The sequence below is a fragment of the Anguilla rostrata genome, chromosome 7, assembly GCF_018555375.3.
Source record: "Anguilla rostrata isolate EN2019 chromosome 7, ASM1855537v3, whole genome shotgun sequence".
In the NCBI taxonomy this organism is placed as follows: domain Eukaryota; kingdom Metazoa; phylum Chordata; class Actinopteri; order Anguilliformes; family Anguillidae; genus Anguilla; species Anguilla rostrata.
Window position 1 is genome coordinate 39937712 of NC_057939.1, and position 20591 is coordinate 39958302.

The 20591-nt window shown below is 43.3% G+C and overlaps 2 protein-coding genes and 1 long non-coding RNA gene across 9 annotated transcripts in view; 2 read left to right on the forward strand and 1 right to left on the reverse strand.

Moving 5' to 3' along the window:
- LOC135259690 (ETS-related transcription factor Elf-2-like) overlaps positions 1-4363 on the forward strand; it is a 27132-nt gene extending 22769 nt beyond the window's left edge. For all 6 annotated transcript variants that reach the window (XM_064344315.1, XM_064344316.1, XM_064344320.1 and 3 more), the window contains 2 exons: positions 710-1081; positions 1698-4363. In XM_064344315.1, coding sequence (XP_064200385.1) covers positions 710-1081; positions 1698-2274 — 949 coding nt within the window. In that variant the 3' untranslated portion in view covers positions 2275-4363. The remainder of the gene's footprint in view (positions 1-709; positions 1082-1697) is intronic.
- On the reverse strand, positions 4084-13413 carry LOC135259692 (nocturnin-like). Of its 2 annotated transcripts, none has more exons than XM_064344321.1 (3): positions 12970-13413; positions 6386-6646; positions 4084-5828 (listed from the first exon to the last, which is right to left on the reverse strand). In XM_064344321.1, the coding sequence occupies exons 1-3, from the start codon at positions 13178-13180 to the stop codon at positions 4960-4962; spliced, it is 1341 nt and encodes a 446-aa protein (XP_064200391.1). In that variant the 5' UTR covers positions 13181-13413; the 3' UTR covers positions 4084-4959. The 2 variants fall into 2 exon arrangements, with proteins under 2 accessions (XP_064200391.1, XP_064200393.1); XM_064344323.1 differs by lacking the exon at positions 12970-13413 and adding an exon at positions 7787-8162.
- A 296-nt stretch (positions 13414-13709) lies between these two features.
- Positions 13710-18037, forward strand: LOC135259693 (uncharacterized). The gene is made up of 3 exons (XR_010331354.1): positions 13710-13847; positions 16839-16951; positions 17527-18037. It is a non-coding gene; the product is annotated as an uncharacterized LOC135259693 (long non-coding RNA).
- Positions 18038-20591: the final 2554 nt, after the last annotated feature.

The following is a 20591-nucleotide window of genomic DNA, read 5'->3' on the forward strand; positions in this document are numbered from 1 at the left end:
ATCACTGAATATTCCCACTGCTCATAGTTTACCTGTTCTGCTTTAGCTGATAGTAGTAATTATCGAAAATAAGAATAATAATTACAGTAGCGTTCAGTTACATTGTTTTACACGGATAATTGTAATTAGATGTTTATATGGTGGACGTATAGTCCTTTGTTGGTTCACAGGGTCAGAAATGTTCCTTAGGTGGTCCAGTCTGCCAGCCATAAGGTCCAGTGCTAGTGTGCACTAATTGAATGGTGTTGTGGAAGCTCAGAATTCTGAATCAGCTGAGAACTTTCAGCAGAACTTTGATTTGTGCTCACTAACCATTGTGTGGTTCTGCTGGGTAAATTATTATTAATAATTATTTTATACGATTCATTTTTATTGTAGTGTTTACATTCTGTACATCAAGGTTTGCAAACTAGATAGAAAAAGTTTACAAAAAATGTAACACTGTCAGTGTAACACTCCACCTCTGCGGAGATGTTTAATTGTTAAGAGCCTGATTACTTAATCCTGTTAGCATGTGCAAAACCTTTTAGCACATGCAAAAATAACACAAGCAGTGATTGGTGCGAAAGGAACACCAGGACCAGTCATTAGTCATGTTATTGGTTTTTCTTGCGCTAACAGTCTTAAATTCAGGCCCTAAGGGTATTTTTTTCCCTCATTTTTTCCCTTGTGGGAAAAACACCAAGCAAAGTGCTTTTCCTCCCCGCAGGTACTATTACCAGAGAGGGATCCTGGCCAAGGTGGAGGGCCAGCGGCTGGTGTACCAGTTCAAAGACATGCCCAAGAACATCGTGGTGATCGACGAGGAGAAGGCGGAGCCCGGCGGCGGCCGCGAGGGCCCCCCGGGGGCGGAGCGGTCTCACGAGCGCGTGCCCCCCGCCTCCGAGGCGCTCCTGGGCGCGCCCGAGCTGGCCGCCGCCCCCGGCGTCCCGCGCGGGGCCGTCCGGACCCTGGCCTCGCCCGCCAAGGGGAGGAGCGGCCAGCCCACCACCCGGATAGTGACCGTCACGCCGGTCTCCGACGCCGGCCAATCGCTGCAGGCGTCCCACACCGCCGTCATTCCCACCGCCTCGGGGCCCAGGTAAGGGGAGAATCTGGGATCGCCCGTCGAAATGTTTCAGGTTTTTGGTATCTCATCAATTTGAAGTTGCCTTTAAAGCACACAAGGCAAGGTAAAGTCTGCTCCCTGAAAGATACAGCTGTAGTGTTCTCTAATAACTTTTTGGAGTTTTGTAATAATTCCTCTGGGAAAAACAATATGCAGCAATAAGACTGCCATTGCTCAGCAATAGTAAAAATGGGAGATATTTGGAAACTGTAATTATTTTTCTGCAAAGTAAATCACATTTTAAGTGGATGTGAGTAACTTAAAGAAAATTAATGTAATTGAAGGCCAAGCTTTGCAGTAATTCCAGGCCCTCTGGAAAAAGGTTTGCCAGTATTGTGCTGTAGATGCAGAAAAAAAAATCAACTGGCGTTGTTTAATAGTGATAAATAGAGTAGATTTTTGGAAACTAATTATGTTCTACATTGTAAGTCACATTGTAAGTTGATATGAGCATCATTGAAATGAATTTTTCATTACAACATGAAATTACATTAATCTTGGAATGTATTTAGATTAGTTGTGTGCAAATACGTCATACCAAGTGTCTTCTGAGCTGATGGTATGGGGGGGGCTGTGTTTGTGTGTGCAGGACAGTACGCGTGGCCATGCAGGTTCCCGTGGTGATGACGACGTCGCTGGGCCAGAAGATCTCCACGATGGCGGTGCACTCGTCCGGCTCGCCCCTCCCCGGCGGGGGGGCGGCGGGGGCCCCCAAGGTGGTCTTCCAGACCATCCCCACGGTGGTGCCGGCCACGGCGGAGAACGGCGACAAGATCACCGTCCAGCTGGCCAAGATCATCACCATCCCCGCCAGCCAGCTGGCTCAGTGCCAGCTGCAGGCCAAGCCCGGGCACGGCGCCACCGCGTCCGGCATCAACCTGGTGGGGGCGCCGCTGGCCGTCCGGGCCCTGACGCCCGTGTCGGTGGCGGCGGGGACGCACGTGGTGAGGCTGGCGGTGCCCGCCCAGCAGCCGTCGGCCCGGCCCCAGGCCCGCGTCGGCACCACCGCCGCCGCCGCCGTCGTCAGGCTGCCCGAAGCCAAGCAGGACGTCGGCGCGGCGGCTGCGGCCGAGGCTCCGCCCCGGCAGGACTGTACGGCGGCCGAGGCCCCCGGAACAGAGGCCGACGCCGTCCCCGTCACACAAGCAGAGTCCCCGGAATGCTGAGAGAGGGGCAACTAGAACAGTGCCGAGAACTGCTTCGTTTCTTTTGTGCGTTTTTTAAAAGGCTTTTTTATCCAGACAGAGACTTCAACGCTACTGTAAAGGGAACGCAGGTAGCAGAAAATTCAGTTCAACCGCAGTCAGAGCGATTTTAAAAGTTCTAGAAACTTGTTTATTTTTGACATCTCTCCCGTGTTTTTATGCAGGGCCATTTTTTACAAGCCCATCCCTCCCCCGTTAGGAGTTGACAACGTCCGTGTGAAGACAGGAATCTGACTAAGCGGACGCGACAAAGGGACCAACGGAAAGCACTACTTTTTATCCTGACACTACAAAAATTCAGAACACTAACTCAAATGCGGTCTCAAGATTGGTGGGGTTTGGCAGAGGGCGGGGCTTCGGGGGGGGGGGGGGGACTGTTTTGAACACTTTGTCAAAATGGGAATCTGGGATTTGAAATGCAAACCAGCAAATTGTTTGACTATCACTGTGTGCTCCACTGCACCCATCTTACCGGTGCTAAGCGATAGCTTCGCCTGTCTGTGAAAAGTTTCTCACAGCCCGAGAAAGGGAGTTTTTTTTTTTAAAGGGATTTTTGTATATATGCTATACAGTTTAAGAAATTTCAAACAAAGCAGCCTTAGATTTTTTTTTTTTTTAATGAAAAAATTAAGCTAACTCGCTTTTTGTGTAAAGCTCAGTTTTGATATGTTGTACCAAGCACAGTATTATAGATATAAAGCAACACTTTCCTTTTCTTTTTTTTGTATTATTGTACAGAGTTCTTCAGGATCTCAGTTCCAGCAGACCATTGCTGTCAGTTGCCCGTTTTCCCCCACCTGTCCAGGTCTGTACGGGGCATTTCTGTTCCCTGAAATGTCTTGGCGGTCTCGAACGAAAGGTCACGTTTCGCCCGCGTTGAGTTCCTGCAGCTAGTTCTACGCTATATTTTTTTTTCTTTTCCTTTCGCAATTTCACTTCTTAAAAAAACGGGCGAGAGATGTTCGTGTTCAGACTGAACTAGTTTATATATTCAACATTTGAAATATATTCTATTCTGTTGTACTCTTGTTTCAAAGTGTATTCAAGTAGATTTTACTGAAATATAAAAAAAAAAAAAAGAAGAAACCATTTTTGTCTTTGAATGTTTCTTTTCCCCTTGGCATCCTGGTCGAGAACCAAATGTGTGTTCTCTGTTGAAATCAATACTGTATTCCTCAATTCAGGTAATTGAGGTAGGCTATATGGTGGAACATAGTATAGAGGGCCTGCAGGTACTTCTTTTCACCTTGGAAAGACCGCCTTTGGTCTTTGAATTGTGCGCCAAATGAAAATGTGCAGATGGGAGAATTGTTTGAAATTCAAAGTATGAATGGCTTTAGACTGCTCCGCCTTCCAATATTCCTGGATAAAGATCTGCAAGTTTTGGCTTGTGTGGTTCTGTTAATGAGATGTCCATTATCAGTTAAATGACGTGCGGGGGGCGGGGTTTATTGCTTACTTTTAATTGGCAGGATTAGTGCACAACGGCAGTAGTGTTTCTTTGCATTTTCTTTCGTACTAAGATAATACGGTGAAACCGACTAAAGGTTTTGTTAGACGTGCCCTTGGAAGAGCAAGGTAAGAACAAACTGGTGTTAATTGAAGAAGATGGAAAAACTTTGAAGATAAATATTTTATCTTCAACATGCAAATCATTAACTTGGCAAAGGCGGAGACGTGCTCGTGTGTTCTGACGAGGTCTGATGCTGATTGGATGAAAATTCAGCCTCAAAATTCTGTACTTGGTTGGTAAAGAATCAAACTCAAAGCTTTTCCCATTGATGGTTTTAATTTCAGGAAACAGACAACACACCTTATTCTAATATTAAAAATAAGCAGTGGGTCCAAAGATGGGTGGTATCACTAGTTCATTGGGTGGTAAATATTGCATCGTTTATCCAAACATAAACAAAAATGCATGTGCGCAATAAATAGAAAAATGTGCGAACCTGCTAGTCAGTCGTTGAAACAGGTTACAAATGTTTGAACCACCAAATAATTGAAGAAAATATACTAGACTGAAAAGAAAGCACAGAAACAAAAAAAATAAAATAATCATTACCATTAAATTCACACAAACAACTTTCTGGGGTGTGGTCTCAGAGACCCCACCCAAACTGCCATTCATCCACACTGCCCACCCACAAACCACCATTCATCTACACTATGCCTACCCGCAAACCGCCATTCATCCACACCATGCCTAGTCATTGATTTTAAATTTGTAAACATGCTCAGGCATTGGTGGATAAAACGGTCTTTTTGCAAATTCATTAAGACTCGATTTATCCAGTTGTGACAAAGTGCAATAAAAACTATAAAATAAATTAAATCTAAAATGTGCGTGCAGGCACAAGACCACTCCCTTAAGTGGTCATTAAAAAACACATGTAAATTTAATTCATGATCCAAAATGCAAGGAATATGCAAGAAAAATAAAATGCACAGCATCTATAAAAAAATAAATTATTTCCACCTTCATAAATTACGGAATATCTTTGGTAATATACATTTGACAATGCACAGAATGAAACCTATGAAAGCGGGAACAACCGATACGTTTCTAAATATATGCAGTATATATTTAAAACGTCTTACGCTCAGGATTAAAAACGCACATTCGCGTTGTTTTTTTGAGGGAGGGGCTTATTGGAGCCGGTCGGGGTCGTCCTGGAAACGGACGTCGCAGACCAGGGAGAGGTGGTCCGAGGGGTAGCTGTAGGAGGGCAGGCGGCCCGGGCCGATCTGCTCCTCGCTGGGCAGGTCCAGGACCGAGTCCACGCGGAGGCCGCGGCGCGAGTACCAGATGTAGTCCAGCGTGTGGCGGCTCTCGCCGGACGGGCGGATCTTCCAGGTGGTGTAGGGCGGCTCCGAGCGCCCGTCGGCGCTCAGGCGCTTGTAGGCGCTGTCCAGGCCCAGGCCCGAGGTGGAGAAGAGGCGGTACACGTCCTCGCCGGGCTCGGCGTTGAAGTCGCCGCACACCAGGAGGGGGGCTCCGTCGCCGCCGCCGCCGCCACCGCCCCCGTCGTCCCCGCCCCCGCCCGCCTCCCGCAGGCTCCTCAGCAGGTCCGAGCCCTGGGCGCTGCGCAGGCCCTCCCACCCGCTCCGCGCCTTCAGGTGCGTGACGGCCGCCCGCAGGGGGCGCCCCGTGGCCCGGCACCGCAGCGTCTGGACGATGGCCACCTGGTTGGTCGCCAGGGCCTGGGCGCTCAGGCGGAGGCAGGCGCTGTCCTGCAGCAGGAAGCGGTCGCGGCGGAAGAAGAGGGCGCAGCCGTCCGGCCCGTTGTTGCGCTCCACGTCCAGGCAGGGGGACCACGGCTTGGGGCAGAAGGTGCCGTGGTAGCCCAGGCTGCCCAGGACCGGCTGGAAGGTGTCGAAGTAGTGGTCCACCTCCTGCAGGCACAGGATGTCGGGCCGGTAGGTCAGGATCTCCTCCAGGATGAGGTACTTGCGCTCCGCCCAGTTGAGGGCGTCCAGCGGGCACTCCACAAAATCGTCCTTGCCCTCGCCGAGAGCTGGGGGGGGGGGGGGGGGAGAGATCAAATGTCAGCCATTCAATATGACCCAGCTCTGATTAGTACAAGGACAATCCCACTAGAACATGCTTTTGATTTTTGGTCCACAGTAGTACTGGCCAATGAGGCCAGGTTTCCACATTACCAGCTCCCCCAACCCTATGGGGTTCCTTCATTTACTCTAGAAAAAACTGAGACCACCCCATATTTTTTTGAAGAATCTGTGTAACTCTGCCAAATACTTGTTTGTTGAACCCTTCCTAAGCAAAAACATTCTGTTTTTAAGGGTATAAACTGTTTAGTTTGCATTATTCAATGTATAACAACATTTTGTATGTTTTGTATTTAGACTCGATTTTACACAGATGCATACCCATAAACTATGAAGCTGAAAATTTGACATGGTTTCAGTTTTTTCCCCCCAGAGCTGTATATAGCCTCCTGATAGGACCATCAACATGGTCCTCAATGTCTTTTTGAGTTCAAAGGGGGGGAACAAAGAAGAGAGAGGACGGGCAGTTTAAACTGCGGTGCTGATTTCTGAACCCTGACCGTACCCTGGGCGAGGATGTTCCACTGCATGACCCGGATGGGTGCGCTCAGGGGGGCGTCGCCGTCGGGGAAGACAAAGTCGCGGTGGAGCCGGGCGGGGCGGTTCCGCAGCGCCTCCTCGCACTCCTTCAGCAGCGCGTCGGGGTCGGCGGGCTCCTCCTCGGCCCCGGGCTCCACGCGGGGCTCCGCCCCGGCTGGGGGGGCGCTCCTCAGGGGCAGGGCCAGGGCACTGTACAGCCGGCTGGTGCTGCCGCCCATGGAATAAGCTGTGAAGACAATCATGGCTCAGGGATATTCGCGCACGTATTGTCGTGTGATATTGTAACCCGGAGGCATACTACACGTATTACAGTACAACAGTTGTTCCCAACCGTGTTCCTGGAGATGTACAGTCCTTTAGGTTTTCATTTCAACCTTAATTTGGCACACCTGATTCTACTACTTAGCAGCTCAACAAGATCTCCAGCTGTGTGCTTTGTTAGGGCTGGGGTGAAAAAAGTGATGGCAGATCTCCAGGAACAGGGAACAACCACGGTAATGTGATAAGAACTTTGTGGTGCTCTCTCGAAGCCAAGATAACTCAAGCTCCGGTACATGACGGAGGGTAACATCTTTTCACACTAAATCCAAATCAGTTTTTTTTTAATTGAGTCGGGAACCAATGACTTGCAGGCACAGCTCTGGCACACTGACAGAATTCCTTTATGTTGACCATGTTAAAAATAACATTTTGACAGAGAATTAGCATTTTGTCCAAACAAACATTAGCAAAAAAAAAAAACAACAACAAAAAAAAAAAACATTAACATCTAAAACGGTTTATTCATTTCTATTTAATAAACACTTGGATATAGTTTACAAGTATTAGGCTGCATCTGGTTATGGAACTCAGTTCTACATAGTAAGATTTTTTCCAGCTTTTTAACTTTTTTGCTTTGGAAAACGGGCTAAAGGGCTGAAATAAATACAAGCTCAAAACCCATTGCTACACATGACAATTTCATAACAAGTTGCACCCTAACAACAAACGCATCACAGTACAGAAGGCTGCAGGACTACTCTACAGATAACGGCTAACTGTCGTTTTGAGGAACCAAACTGTATTTTGATTGACACCAGACGCTTGGAATAACACTGCCATGACTACAACATCGTAGTGTAAGATTCTAATGCACTGACATTCATGTCGTGTCTGCTACTGTCAAACCAAAAACGTTGAGTACACAAATGTAGTTAACGCGCTTAATTTATTCATTATTAATAAAATGTTATTTGTGGTTGAGCAATCCAGTTAGACATACGCAGGACCGAATATAGAGTTCAATACAAGTTTCCTAACAAACGTAATAGTCCTATACCAAGTTAAACTAGGTAACGTCTCGCATGAAGAAATCATAGAGCCTTACCGACAAGACGCGTAAAGATCTGAAAATTCACTCTAACATACAGCTCTCGCTGGATCAGCAGTACAAGAGTAATTGCAGAAGTGTAACCTTGTCACACCTTAAGAACAGTCGTTCTGTGGATGATTGCCATATACTGAGGATTGCGCAAATGCGCACATTAAAACCTCTTCGGTCAAGGACAACAAAATGCTCACGCATGGGGACAGCACCACCTACTGCATGGCGGTAGAACTACTACGCGCATGTATTAAAGATTATGGGGAACACGGCATTCTCTCATAGTTCCCGAATTTTAAAATAATTATTTCGTTTGGAAAGGGGAATTAAATGTGTCCATATATATTTTTGCTCTGCGTTACGTCAGAATTCCAAGGCTCATGCACGGTATTTTATTTTATAGTGCTCTTTGCTGGAATGCCGAATTGGATCCACTGCAACGCAAATAGTTACGTATCAAGAAAGCCCCAAAATGATATCCCCACTACAATGAATGGTTGGCAAGGATCAGCGACCATAAGATCCAGAGGGTGGAAAAAATAGCTCATTAGGCGACCCTCGGTTTTACTCTACCTGCCTAGACAGCTTAAACTTAACCTAAGTCAGCCAATAAAAACTGCTACTGGTGGCTGGCAATTGCCTGAAAGGCAGTGTTTTGTATTTCACCCCATTTCCAAATGTACAATCAATGTGTAAATGGGATACCAATTTAGCTGATCAAAGACCTAGAGTATTTCTTGAATTTCAGTGAGAGTAAAGGTATATTTTAAAATGAATCATTTCCTATTTCAAGTATAATCATGTTGTATAGGTTTTAAAGTTAAAACTTTAAAGCCATATGCCTAAATAAACTGCTGTGCTTGTAGGCCTACAAAAGCCATTTACAAGTTGTAGGTTACTTCACCTAAATACAAGTCACATAGCTGGCTAATCATTTCCATCACAGCACATTATACCAGGGGTGTCCAATCTAATCCAAAAAAGACACCGGATTCTACTTATCAAGGTCTTGACTGAAACAGGCTCTTGAGTAGACTTAAAAAAAAAAAATCAGTTGCATACCATTACATTCCTCTTCAATCCAATATGCAATCAGGTTGCATATCAGCAGAATATAGATCGCTGCTAGGGTTAATAAATCCTTGGCAAGCTGGACCTTTCGGGAATTCTTAGCTGATTACATTGCCAGTTGGTAACGTGTCCTTAATTTGCCTGCTGCCTAGCTACCCAACCTACCTAGGAAACATTAATGGCTCCTCCTCTGGGACAGTAGTTAGCATGGGGGAAAAAACATGTGCCCTGGGAATGCTGACATAATAATTTCATGAAGTTATTACTGAAAAGTTTCACAACTACACCTTTCAGAATATCTGTATGGTACAGCAAGCATTTTACTTACATTTTCAGAGGAGTGTAGATGAACTGGACATAAGTAGCTTGCAAATGGCAAACACCACAGAGGAAGAGCAAAACCAGCTGTTGGGTTTCACGCAGCTCCAACGAATGACAAAATAAAGGTCCCTTGTTGACACGAACAAAGCCTCTTACCCTCTTAGCAAAGGCCAGGGGGACCAATCGCTTGGAGGGGCAAAGAGAAAGGGGGTCAGTTTCAGAGACGTTGGAATTTTCGAGCGGCGCAGACGTGACTGGGCCGGGGACTGTGCCAGAGTGTCAGTGAATGGGCCAATGTCCCGTTTGTCACGTGGAGACAATGGGTCACTTTGAACATTCGAGGTCGCGCAGTGTCTGACACAGTCCTCGGCGCGGTGCCGTAGATTTGACCAATTACTGCATTAAACTGGAAGGAGCCATTTGTTTTTATATGGGCAGCGAGGATTCATAAGTGCTTTCTCTAACTTAGTTTATCCCGCAGAACACAACTTCACAGAAAGAAAGGCCCACTCTGTTCATTTTGTATGCAGACATTTGGTTGTTGTCATTCTAACCGTAGCATTTTTTTCCCTCCCACAAAAGCATTCTAGACTTTGCATTCTCATTCTGTTTGTCTTTTGAAGATACTGCTTTCAATTACCACTTCTTCACTGAAGTCCACTGATAATCACCTGAATCGTAAATCAAGAATTCTCATTTTCTGACAATGCTGCTCCCCCCCCACCCCCCCCCTCCACTTTCACTCATAAGGTTGCTCATCTCACTAGGATATTTTCCAAACATGTTTATTTTTATCAAAGACCATTTCACCGATTTCCTGGTGTGACTGTTTGACATCAATCGATCAGATGATGTGTACTGGTATTCTGTCCACTGATATACTGGCAGCCATAGACTGGGTCATAGACAGGGGGGTGGGGAATTATTCATATAAGCAGGTGTTATATTACTACCAATATCTTTGTGCCCAGGTGTGTTCAGTTTCTGCATTCCAAGGGTTTAATAATGTACACAGCAATGAGGGATAATAAAGGTAATTTAGCAAATATTTTATTTTTTATTCTTATATTTCATATTATTTGACCTAGCCCTAGCCCTAGTAACAGACCCAACTGGATTCCTGCAACTCTTTCCTTGCTCGTCTCACTGCCTGAATCCCCCAAGGTATCTCCAGGTCATTCAGAATGCTGCTGCTCATCTTTATAATCCGTTAAAATACCTGAACTCACCTAAACTCACTTAACTGTGGCACCAGCTTATGGGGCAGCAAGAGGAAAAGCACTCTCTTACCTGCAATCTGTTATCAAATACTGCACCACTGCCAGACCAGTCCACTCACATGCAACATTTTAATGCCTAGCCATTCCTACACCAAACGTGTCCTTCACACTGGTTGCACCTCTTCCCTCTTCAGAGGCTACACGAGGTCCTCACAACAGTCAGGCAGGCCAGTGGGCACCCATGTTCTACCGTACCCCTGAAAACTAACCTGCTAACTTTCCACTTTGGCTCAACTAACTGGTCTCTCTCCTGAACTGCTGAGTGCTCATTCTGGTTTGAAAACCCCTCGGCATACCTGCACTACATTTAGCAGTACACATTCAAATTCCCTCATGCTACTTAGCCTATATCCTCGGATTACCTTGTGCTCCTACTATGGCAGTTAACATCATGTTGTAGGTTCATGTGATGCCACTAATCAGCCGTGACACCAATAACTAGGCATTGATACAGTTCTTTTTGAAACCTTTTTGCATGCAATATGCAAGTTTCCCTGGCTAAGAGCACCTGTGAAATGGCTACATGTAATATTAGTATAAAGGTGTGGACACAAAATGGGCAGAGCTACTACTAATGGATGCAATGTAAAAGTTGTGTAAGTCGCTTTGGATAAAAACGTCTGCTAAATGCCTGTAATCTGTACTACATGACATAGCCTAATTCAGTCATAGATTTGAGTCACTGCCTTTTCTGTGGAGAGCTTCTGGTTAATTAAAATATGTCAGTGATTCACTGTAGTCCCACTCAGTACAGGCTTCATGAATCCTCACTCATAACCATTTGTATCCGATTCGGGTTTTTCAGCATGTTTGTCATTAGAACATATTAGAACATTGGTACAAGGCAGTGCAAGTAGGATTTAGACAGGAAATAACAAGGTTTTCATTAATTAGGTGTTACCAGTAAAGCCTGTTACATACAGGAAAAACCCTTCACAAGCCATGCCCCATGCCACATTTCAGCATAGCCGCTCAAAACATTTCCTTAAAAATAGGTCACATTATTTTGAAAATAAGGTTGCAATTTTTACAAGTTCCTCTTGCCTGCCACTCTTTGGAAATAAAAGCAGGCCATTGCTATTTTTATCACTCCTTCGGATACATTCTCATTAAAGCTACCAGCCACCACCCTTAATGCAGTTACACAACTAACACTACACTACTGCAACAGCTAATCTTGTTAAAGGCAAGTTGCCAGGGTGTAGCAGAGATGTGGTCCCAATTTCTCCTATCGCTGGATAGGGGGAAACAGCCCTCTGACAGATGCCTAGAGCTCTACTCCCCTACCCCTGGCCTGGTTCCATTTATAGAAAAAAAACTAACTCGGGGCCCCTCGATTGGTGTTCATAGTCAACTCTATACTGAAGGAGACAAATCAGGGTGTTGGTGACAGGAAGATTAACCTGTAATATAAATCACACATTTATGGGGTGGAATATGTATATGGTATGAAAACAGATGTTAGCAATTTTGTCACTCTTTGAGACACCGGACTGGATCTCACTGCAATGCTACACTACCAGTCTACTGCCTACCATAATTAAATTAATTCAATTAGCTGAACAGCAAACAGGTTAAGTAGATCTTGTGCTATGTAATACAAGTGGGCTTTAAGCCAGTGTGACTGATCTAGCTAAATTAATCAGTTTGCTTGGTTCAGTTTAATTGATGACCAAGACTGGTTTGCACTGGAATACGTTACATAATATGGCATGAACATATATGTGGAAGATCAACAAGATAATAAATCACAATAGGTGATTTGTTGAAATTCTACTTGCAAAGCAAATTGACAAGTTACGCTTTATAATGATGGGCATGTAGAGATTCTGAGTCATTTTTACATAAGAAACACATGACAAAAAGCACTTGAGAAAGCTTATTTTCCATCCGATACTGAAAACACACAAACTGACAGTTTAGTAAAGAACAAAAAGTATTTTGTTAGACGCTCTTTATATTTCAGTTCAAGTTAATTTAGAGCGCCTAAATGACTCAGAAGGCACCAAGTTGGTAACACGACTGTTACATTTTACAATGTAGCCTAATGCTCATGTAAATCTAAAGCAATGACTTGCCAGGATCCCTCTCAACCATAAGTCCTACATATGCAGTCGGCCAAAATGACTAATGACCTGTCACACATCAGTATATGAATTTCAGTAGTGCATTCGTTCTTTATCCATTTTCTGGATGTTGCTGTCACTGAACTCGCTACTCTGAACATTTATTGTAGAACCAAGTTCATAGTAATATAAAGAAATTAACAGAACTGCAATGATCGAAACCAGTTAGGCTAAGTGGAACACATAGCCTATGGTAGTTTCCCGAGGAAGAACTCGCTTAGAAGACTCAAAAATGGCATCAATGGAAATTAGGACTTAAATATTCGGCAGACGGCTAAACAAAAACATTGTTCGTCCACCGTAAGAACAGTGAGACAAGATAAACTGGAGAGGAGAAAAAACCTCACCAACTATCTATCATATTATAACACATTTCTCGAAACCTCACCTGTGCTAGAGCACACCAAACTTCGCGATGCTGCTTTCGTCGGAACCGGCTTGCTGATCCGGCTGTCCAGGAAGGAGTGGTGATACAGAGAAGCCGGCGAGGATCGTTTCTTCAGTGGATTTTTAACTGGTGACCCCAACTTGGACACACATAATGCGGGCAGGTCTCTTTGTATTAGGGTAGAACACAGTCGAGCAGTTGACGAATACATCCCGTCCCTCGTTTGAGTTACAATCAGCTATGAAGCGCAGTTATCAGTTCGGTTTGTGTAGCTAACAAGCTACTCCTGAAAATAAGTATAAAAACTGATTTATATTAAGAAGACATCCGATTTCTCCAAGTTTTTTAACTACGAAACACTTCTACACCTCAGTCTTCTCAGATAAAGTTCACACCCCACACACACCGGCCGGCAAAACGATTTCATCATTCTAGGACGTGACACCGCTGGGAAGGTACCACTGCGTGGCTCGTTGACAGGGGGGCTCTTGTGGAGATGGAGCTAAGAAAACTTGTATGTGGTTATGCATAACAGTGTATATATTTATTGTTACGGTTATACATTCCATATGCACTTATCTGAAGTTAAACATATACAACAACAACATTTATAGGATATAAATAAACATTACTTGTACAGTACCCCCTATTTCAATGCTGAATGGATCGGTATCTGTGAAAAGGTTAAAGTTTATCAACCATGTTGCGTGGTCCACCCGGATTAGTCATTTCATACGGCTCTGATTCATGCCATTCAGAGGCGAATGTACGATGTTTGAAGAGAAACGCAACCATCCAGTAATACTACGTACGTTGACGCACTGGAACCAACTAGCATTCGTCATGAGTTACTTGATTGGCGTAGCCTATTCATATTGGTAAATCAGTCTGTATCTATACATTTTTGAGCGACTGCCTGTAGTGAAATGTAGTGCAAGTAAAAAGACCGGCATCACATTAAACTAGCCTACAACTGTGTTTATGTAAGCTGTCGGCTAGTATGTAATAGCATTGCGCCTCATGTATCAATATTTTCTTTAAACCGTGTGCACGTTTAGGCCTACGCGTAATCGGAAACAAACTAACAAATTCCGCCGGATTTATCAAACACGCATAGACCCTTGGTAGAGACAGCTTTTTCCTATCCGTGTGCCTATCTTCAGAAATTCCAATCAATCGTAAACGAAAAGCGCTCACGGACCTCAGTTGATTCCCCTAACAGATCGTATAAGGAGTTTGGAATTCGTTTGCGGTAAATTCAGAGATGTTCGAGAAGAGGCTAAAAAAAAATCATTACATTGCAAGCATTTAGCAGACGCTCTTATCCAGAGCGACTTACACAATGAGGCCTTAGCAATGAGGGCATAAGCTATTAGTTCTGCGCCCTACTCAGGCTATAGCAAACTTCATTGATGTGTTTTATGGAATACTGTAACTTATATTTAATACAATAGATTATAACCAGGATTACGCAAATTAGGCATTACCTGTTTTAAAGGCATACTATGCAGAATTTTTACCTTGAAAATATTATAACCATGCTCAGGCATATCTGTGATACACTGGTAATCTGTCTTTACACACTTTCACCGAATTCGGGCACCTTTACCTGTACTTCTAAAATGTGTGTTTTGGGCGTTTCTGGCGAATATGTGGGAAGGGGTGGGTGTGGCTACATATGGAGGACCATCCATCCATTATCTATACCTGCTTATTCTGAGAAGGGTCGCGGGGGGGTGCTGGAGCCTGTCCCAGCGTGCATTGGGCGAGAGGCACACACCATTCACTCACAAACTCATACCTATGGGCAATTTAGTCTCCAGTTAGCCTACCTGCATGTCTTTGGACTGTGGGAGGAAACCGGAGTACCCGGAGGAATCCACGCGGACACGGAAAGAACATGCAAACTCCACACAGAAAGGCCCCAAGCCGAGATTCAAACGCACAACCTTCTTGCTGTGAGGCGACAGTGCTACCCACTGCACCACCGTGCCGCCTGTATGGAGGACCAGAAATGCCAAAATTCAAAATGAATAAATGACTCAATAAATAAATGAATGTACACAGACATAAAATTATAGGTAAAATTTGACATAAATGGGTATTTCTGCATGTAATATATATAAATGTATTTTCTTGATCCATTGATTTGTGTATTATATATACATCATGTCCATATGATGATGGGGCAGGCTTGTACATCCAGACATAGCAATCAAGCCCAGAGTGGGAGAGTAGGAGGTTGGCTCAGGCAGGCGCAGAGACAGATATAGTGCCAGCTCAGATCTCTGATGGACGGTCTGTTGCCCTAAGATCTCAGACTCAAACTTTATGCCATGCTCTGACATTCGATGGTGAACTGTTCTCTCACCAACCCCAAGAAGTGCTGCAGTTTTGTGGACAGACAAACCAGGGAATAAATAACCTTCCACAGCTTCCACAGGCAGTATGTGAGGAGGGCGTCCCACTGATATGGCGTTATCTGAATTTAGGAGCTAAATATGCAGGAGATGAGCCACTTCCCCCAAATTACTAAACACTAAGGAGTCAACCTCTGTGATGCAGCTAACAGAATGGGTCTGCTGAGTGCTGAAGTGTATAGCATGTAAAAATCATAGATCAGCCGTACACAAGCCTCAGATCACCATGCACATTGCCAAGCGTTGGCACACCACTATTTGACTCTGGGGCACTGAAAACAGGTTCTCTGGAGTGGTGAATCATGCTTCACTATCTGGCAGAATCTGAGTTTAGCAGAATGCATAGTGCCATCTGTACTGGCCCAAATAGTGCCACCTGTAAAGTTTGGCAGAAGAGGAATAATGGTCTGGGGCTGTCTTTCGTGGTTTGGGCTAGGCCCTTCGTTCCAGTGAAGGGACATTTTAATGCTATAACATACAATAACATTCTAGAGAACTGTGCTTTGTGGCTCAGTTTTGGGAAGGCTAGTTTCTATTTCAGCGTGACAGTGTCCCCGTGCACAAAGGTCCATAAAGGAATGCTTTCCTGAGTTTGGTGGGGAAGAACTTCATTGGCCTGCACAGAGCCCTGATCTCTACTCCATCCAACACCTTTAGGATCACTTGGAATGCCTGTGAGCCAGGCCTTACAACCAACATCAGTGCCCAACCTCACTAATGCTCTTGTGGCTGAATGGAAGCGAATCCCCACAGCCATGTTCCAAAATCTACTGGAAACCCATCCCAGAAGAATGGAGGATGTTACAGCAGCAAAGTTGGGTCCAACTCCATATTAACGCCCATGGTCTTGGAATGAAATGTTCAGCAAGTACATATGGGCATGGTGTTCAGGTGTCCACATACTTTTGGAAATGTAGTGTACACCAAGTGTGGCAATTGTTCAACATGGATCAGTTAATGCAGTACTGCAAACACTTACATTAACTGTTGCATTTTATTTTTATAGCATTAAGGAGATATGGCTTACATTTTCCTGCTGGAAATTTGCCAGTCCAAATACATAAATTAAATAAGTTGCTTAAGAGTGCAACATCATTGTCTCATCGTGGAATTAGGCATAATTTAATTCCAACCACTGTTTTACTACCTCACAATATTGTGGTTCTCCTGCTTTCTAAGTCTTATTTAGCTAATTTTATGAATTTATTAACCAGCAGGCTCTTGAGATTGAAGATCACTTTTGCATATGATATATCAAATGACAATTCAAATGCAATTAACATGTACAATCTATCATAATACAAAAAAAAAAGTCACAGCTGTGGTATTTCATTTATCTATTTATGTTTAATGCAGACCGGGAAATTCGATTCTCTGGTTTAATTTGTCTGTGTAAGGCTCCATGCCCCAGGAGAATTATTAACTCTCCCTGTTTCTCTTTCTCTACAGATGAGTTTGTTCACTAATTTCTGACATTATGTATAGTTGACTAGGAGATGTAGAGGAAGCTGGAGACTCCATAATAGAAAACATGAAAATGAGGAGGCAAGAGAATACTATTGGTATGTAACCCTGGTGTTCCCCCAATCATGGTAGTGCTATGATTCACTATTGTTTTAATGGAAATGTACATCTTTAATTCTGTTGCAAAGCTTCATGGGATATACAACCTGTTGGATACATCTGATGCTGCCTTAGCATTTGACCAAGCAAGATATTCCCATGAGAAGAAACCTAGGTGCACGCATACACAGACACACACACACATACACACACAGTATTGCAGATCCTACAGTATATATGCTTCTGTTTCGCTGTAATACTGAAATATAGTTGAGGGTTTAATGAATGGTGAATTAGCCAATGGAGGAAATTCTATGTAACCTAAAAAAAGTACAGTCTTTGGTGTCATAAACATTATAGTTAATTTATGAAGTGCCAGTAATCTAAACAGATGGTGGTCATATGAGTCACCAAGCTTCCAGAAGTGATTGCCATTACCCATTCATAGTGTACAACTGGAATGTCATACATTATGTGCAAATCAAATAAACAGTACCCTTTTAGCATTGTTTTTGTTGTGTTTCATTTCACTTCTTTATACATTATAATTTTGAAACTTTCCCACCCTTCACAGATGGCTTTCTACTCTGATGTTTTAGGAGCCAGCAGATGGAAATAAATATGCTTTCAACACCGAAAATGCAGAAATGGAGACTTTCCTTTTACCCGGCCTGCCTTTCGGCTTCACTACCAGACATTGTGATTACTTTCTACCCAGCTTCTCCAAATGGGCTCAAGTACAGGGGAGCAAATGCACATCATTACGTGCAGATCATTTACAGTAAGGGAACAGTCCAGGCGTGGATGTATCACTGTCAATGCAATACAGCTCTTTGAACAAGAAAAAAAGGTGAGCCATGCCTTTTTTTATTTGAGAGAGAGCACACGTTTACAGATTCTAGTACATCTTGTTACATGCAAGTTTATTTTTTTTACCAATTACAATGTTGGGACTATGATATATATTGTTGACTCACCATAAACCTTACATAATTCAAAATGAATAAATATAGAACAAAACATCAAAGGCAAAAATGATGAGCAGGACCAGATATTTTATCTCTGTATTTGTGTGAAGTCAGGCAATAAAGTTATTAATCGACTTAACTGTCACTTTTACACACCCGACTGGCCAAACAGAGAGACAAAAGCAAAGAATACTGAGAAATAATTAAATATTAGTTGATAAAGAAAAAAAAACTGCATTTTAAATTCCTCAAAGCAAATGTCCAGGCACATTTGAAAAAACAGAAATAGAAAATGATGAAAAAAGTTTGTACAAAGGGTTAAAGTAGATACACATAATCTCTCTCTCTCTCTCCCCCCCTTTCTCTTATAGTCATATTTTCCTTCTTTTCATTAGTCTTTTATTCTATTAATTAGCGTGCTTATAAGACATAAGTAGCGTCATGTTTACTTACTGTTCCCTTCCTTTCTATCACTCTCTCTCTGTCTCTCTCTTTCTCTTTGCCAATTTTTGCAGTTTTGAATGTGTACTCCAGCACATCTAAAATTAAATAATGAATGTAAGGTTAAAGTGCAGGCTGACAGCGCTAATAATAAACATACTCTTAAAGTCATCCTATTTTCTACTGGGTTGAAAATCCTTTGAATTTGATGACTGGCTGAAGTTTGCGATCTATAGACACCACCAGGTGCAAAGCATCTTCCCTGGTCATGCTCTGCCAGACCTGTACTGCAGCCATTTTCTGTTCCTGTTTGCTTTGGTGGATTTTTGCCTTCAGTCTTGTCTTCAGCAAGTGAAACACATGTTCAGTTGGATTCAAGTCAGGCAATTGCTTTAGCCAGTCAAGAACATTCAACTTGTTTAGCCCTGAAAAACACTATTTTTGGGCTCATTGTCCTGCTGCAAGATGAAGCACCGTCCAATAGGTTTTGAGGCAGTTTCATTTAGATCCAAGCAGATAAGATGTTTATGTACACTTTCAAATTCATCCTGTTGCTGCTGTCAAGTCATATCAGCAATAAAGAGAAATGAGCAACGTCCAGTAGCAGGCATACATACCCAAGCCATACTACCTTTACCATCTTTCACAGATGAGAGGGTGGGGGTGCTTTTGATGAGCTGGTCCTTTCTTCCTCCTCCACACTTTCCTCTTTTCATCACTTTGGTGCAGGTTAGTACTCATATCACCTGTCCAAAAGAACTTGTTCCAGGACTCTACAGGTTTTTAATTTTTTTTTTTTTTTTTTTAACAAACTGCCATTATGTTCTTGAGGCTTACAGTTGGTTGCATCTTGGGGTGAACCCTCTGAGGTTATGCTGGTATAGTCTTCTCTTTATGGTAGTCTTTGACACATCTATGCCGACATCTTGGAAAGTTTACTTGTTCCGTTCAATAATTCAAAAGGGGTTTTTCTTCAGAATTGAAAGTACTATTTTGTCATCCACTGCAGTGGCCTTCAGTAGTCTACCAGGTTGTTTGCTATTGTTGAGCTCAGCAGTGTGTTCATGCTTCTTAGTAATGTATCACACAGTTGACACACCCAATGTTTGTCTCTGATGTTTGTTGAAAGACAACAGCAACAGACTCCAAATGTGAATGCCACACCTAGAAACAACTCTAGACCTTTCTTGTGCATGAACTAATGATGCAACAACACACGGTTGGCCGAGAAACAGCTGAGCAGCCAACTGTCCAATTACATTTCATCCCTTAAAATGTTGGGGGACTACATATAAAAAATTCTGTAATTCCTATAATGATCACCCAATGTGGATATATATTCCCCCAAATTAGAGCTGGCAGTCTGCACTTTAAACTCATATTCATTGTTTCATTTCAAATATAATGGGCTGGAGTACAGAGCTATAACTACAAAAAGTGTGTTACTATTTAAATGCTTATGGACTACACTGTGTGCAAAAGAAAATAAAAAGACAAAAAAAACAGAAAGGAGAAAAGGTGTAGAATCATACCCCAGAGTTACCACTTGGTGTCACTCTTTAAACACCTTTGAGGTTGAAAATCTGAAAGAGAATGAGTGAGAATGGGGATAAAGGTTGCTAGCTTCCAAAATTCATAAGGTTATGTTACATTTTGTCAATGGTAAGAAACTCTCTGACATGCATGAATATGGTAGCCTGCCTGAGCTTTGCCAAAAGAGGCTTCATCTCCCTCACTCTTGCCAAAAAAAGCAGGTGTGCGTCTGGATGAGGAAACGTCTCTCCACAGCCATCTCTGCTTCCTATAGGTAGGACTGGGCTGCAGGTGGTGAGACTGATTAAATGTTGCTCTTATTTCTCAGAGGAGACTGTTTGTCTTTCTGCCTGTTTAACGAGAGAGAAAAATTGCAGTGGAAAATGTAAATTTCCCTCCAGTGATTTAGTCTTCTTCTTTGCCAGGTTGAAATCTAATGTCCCAAGGTCATGAAAATGGAACCAATTGTCAACATTTTCCCCTCTATCTTTTAAACATTTCCAGTCTGAAATTATTCCTGTTTTTTTTTTCCCCCACAGGAAAGATGGAGAAGGGGGAAAGAAAGGAAAGGGGGATTTTTCAGTGGGTGACACTGAGAGGTAAACTGAGTCATTGGCCTGTTTCCCCTCTGTGCTCATGCTATATTACACAGCATGCTATATTACCAGCATTTGCCATTAACGAGTTTTGCTTACTT

Coding starts and splice junctions, on each gene's coding strand:
- LOC135259692 (XM_064344321.1), bottom strand. CDS start 13,180: ATGTATTCGTCAACTGCTCGACTGTGTTCTACCCTAATACAAAGAGAC. Junction 6,647..12,969: donor TTTGGTGTGCTCTAGCACAG/GTGAGGTTTCGA, acceptor TTGTCTTCACAG/CTTATTCCATGGGCGGCAGC. Junction 5,829..6,385: donor GTGGAACATCCTCGCCCAGG/GTACGGTCAGGG, acceptor CCCCCCCCCCAG/CTCTCGGCGAGGGCAAGGAC.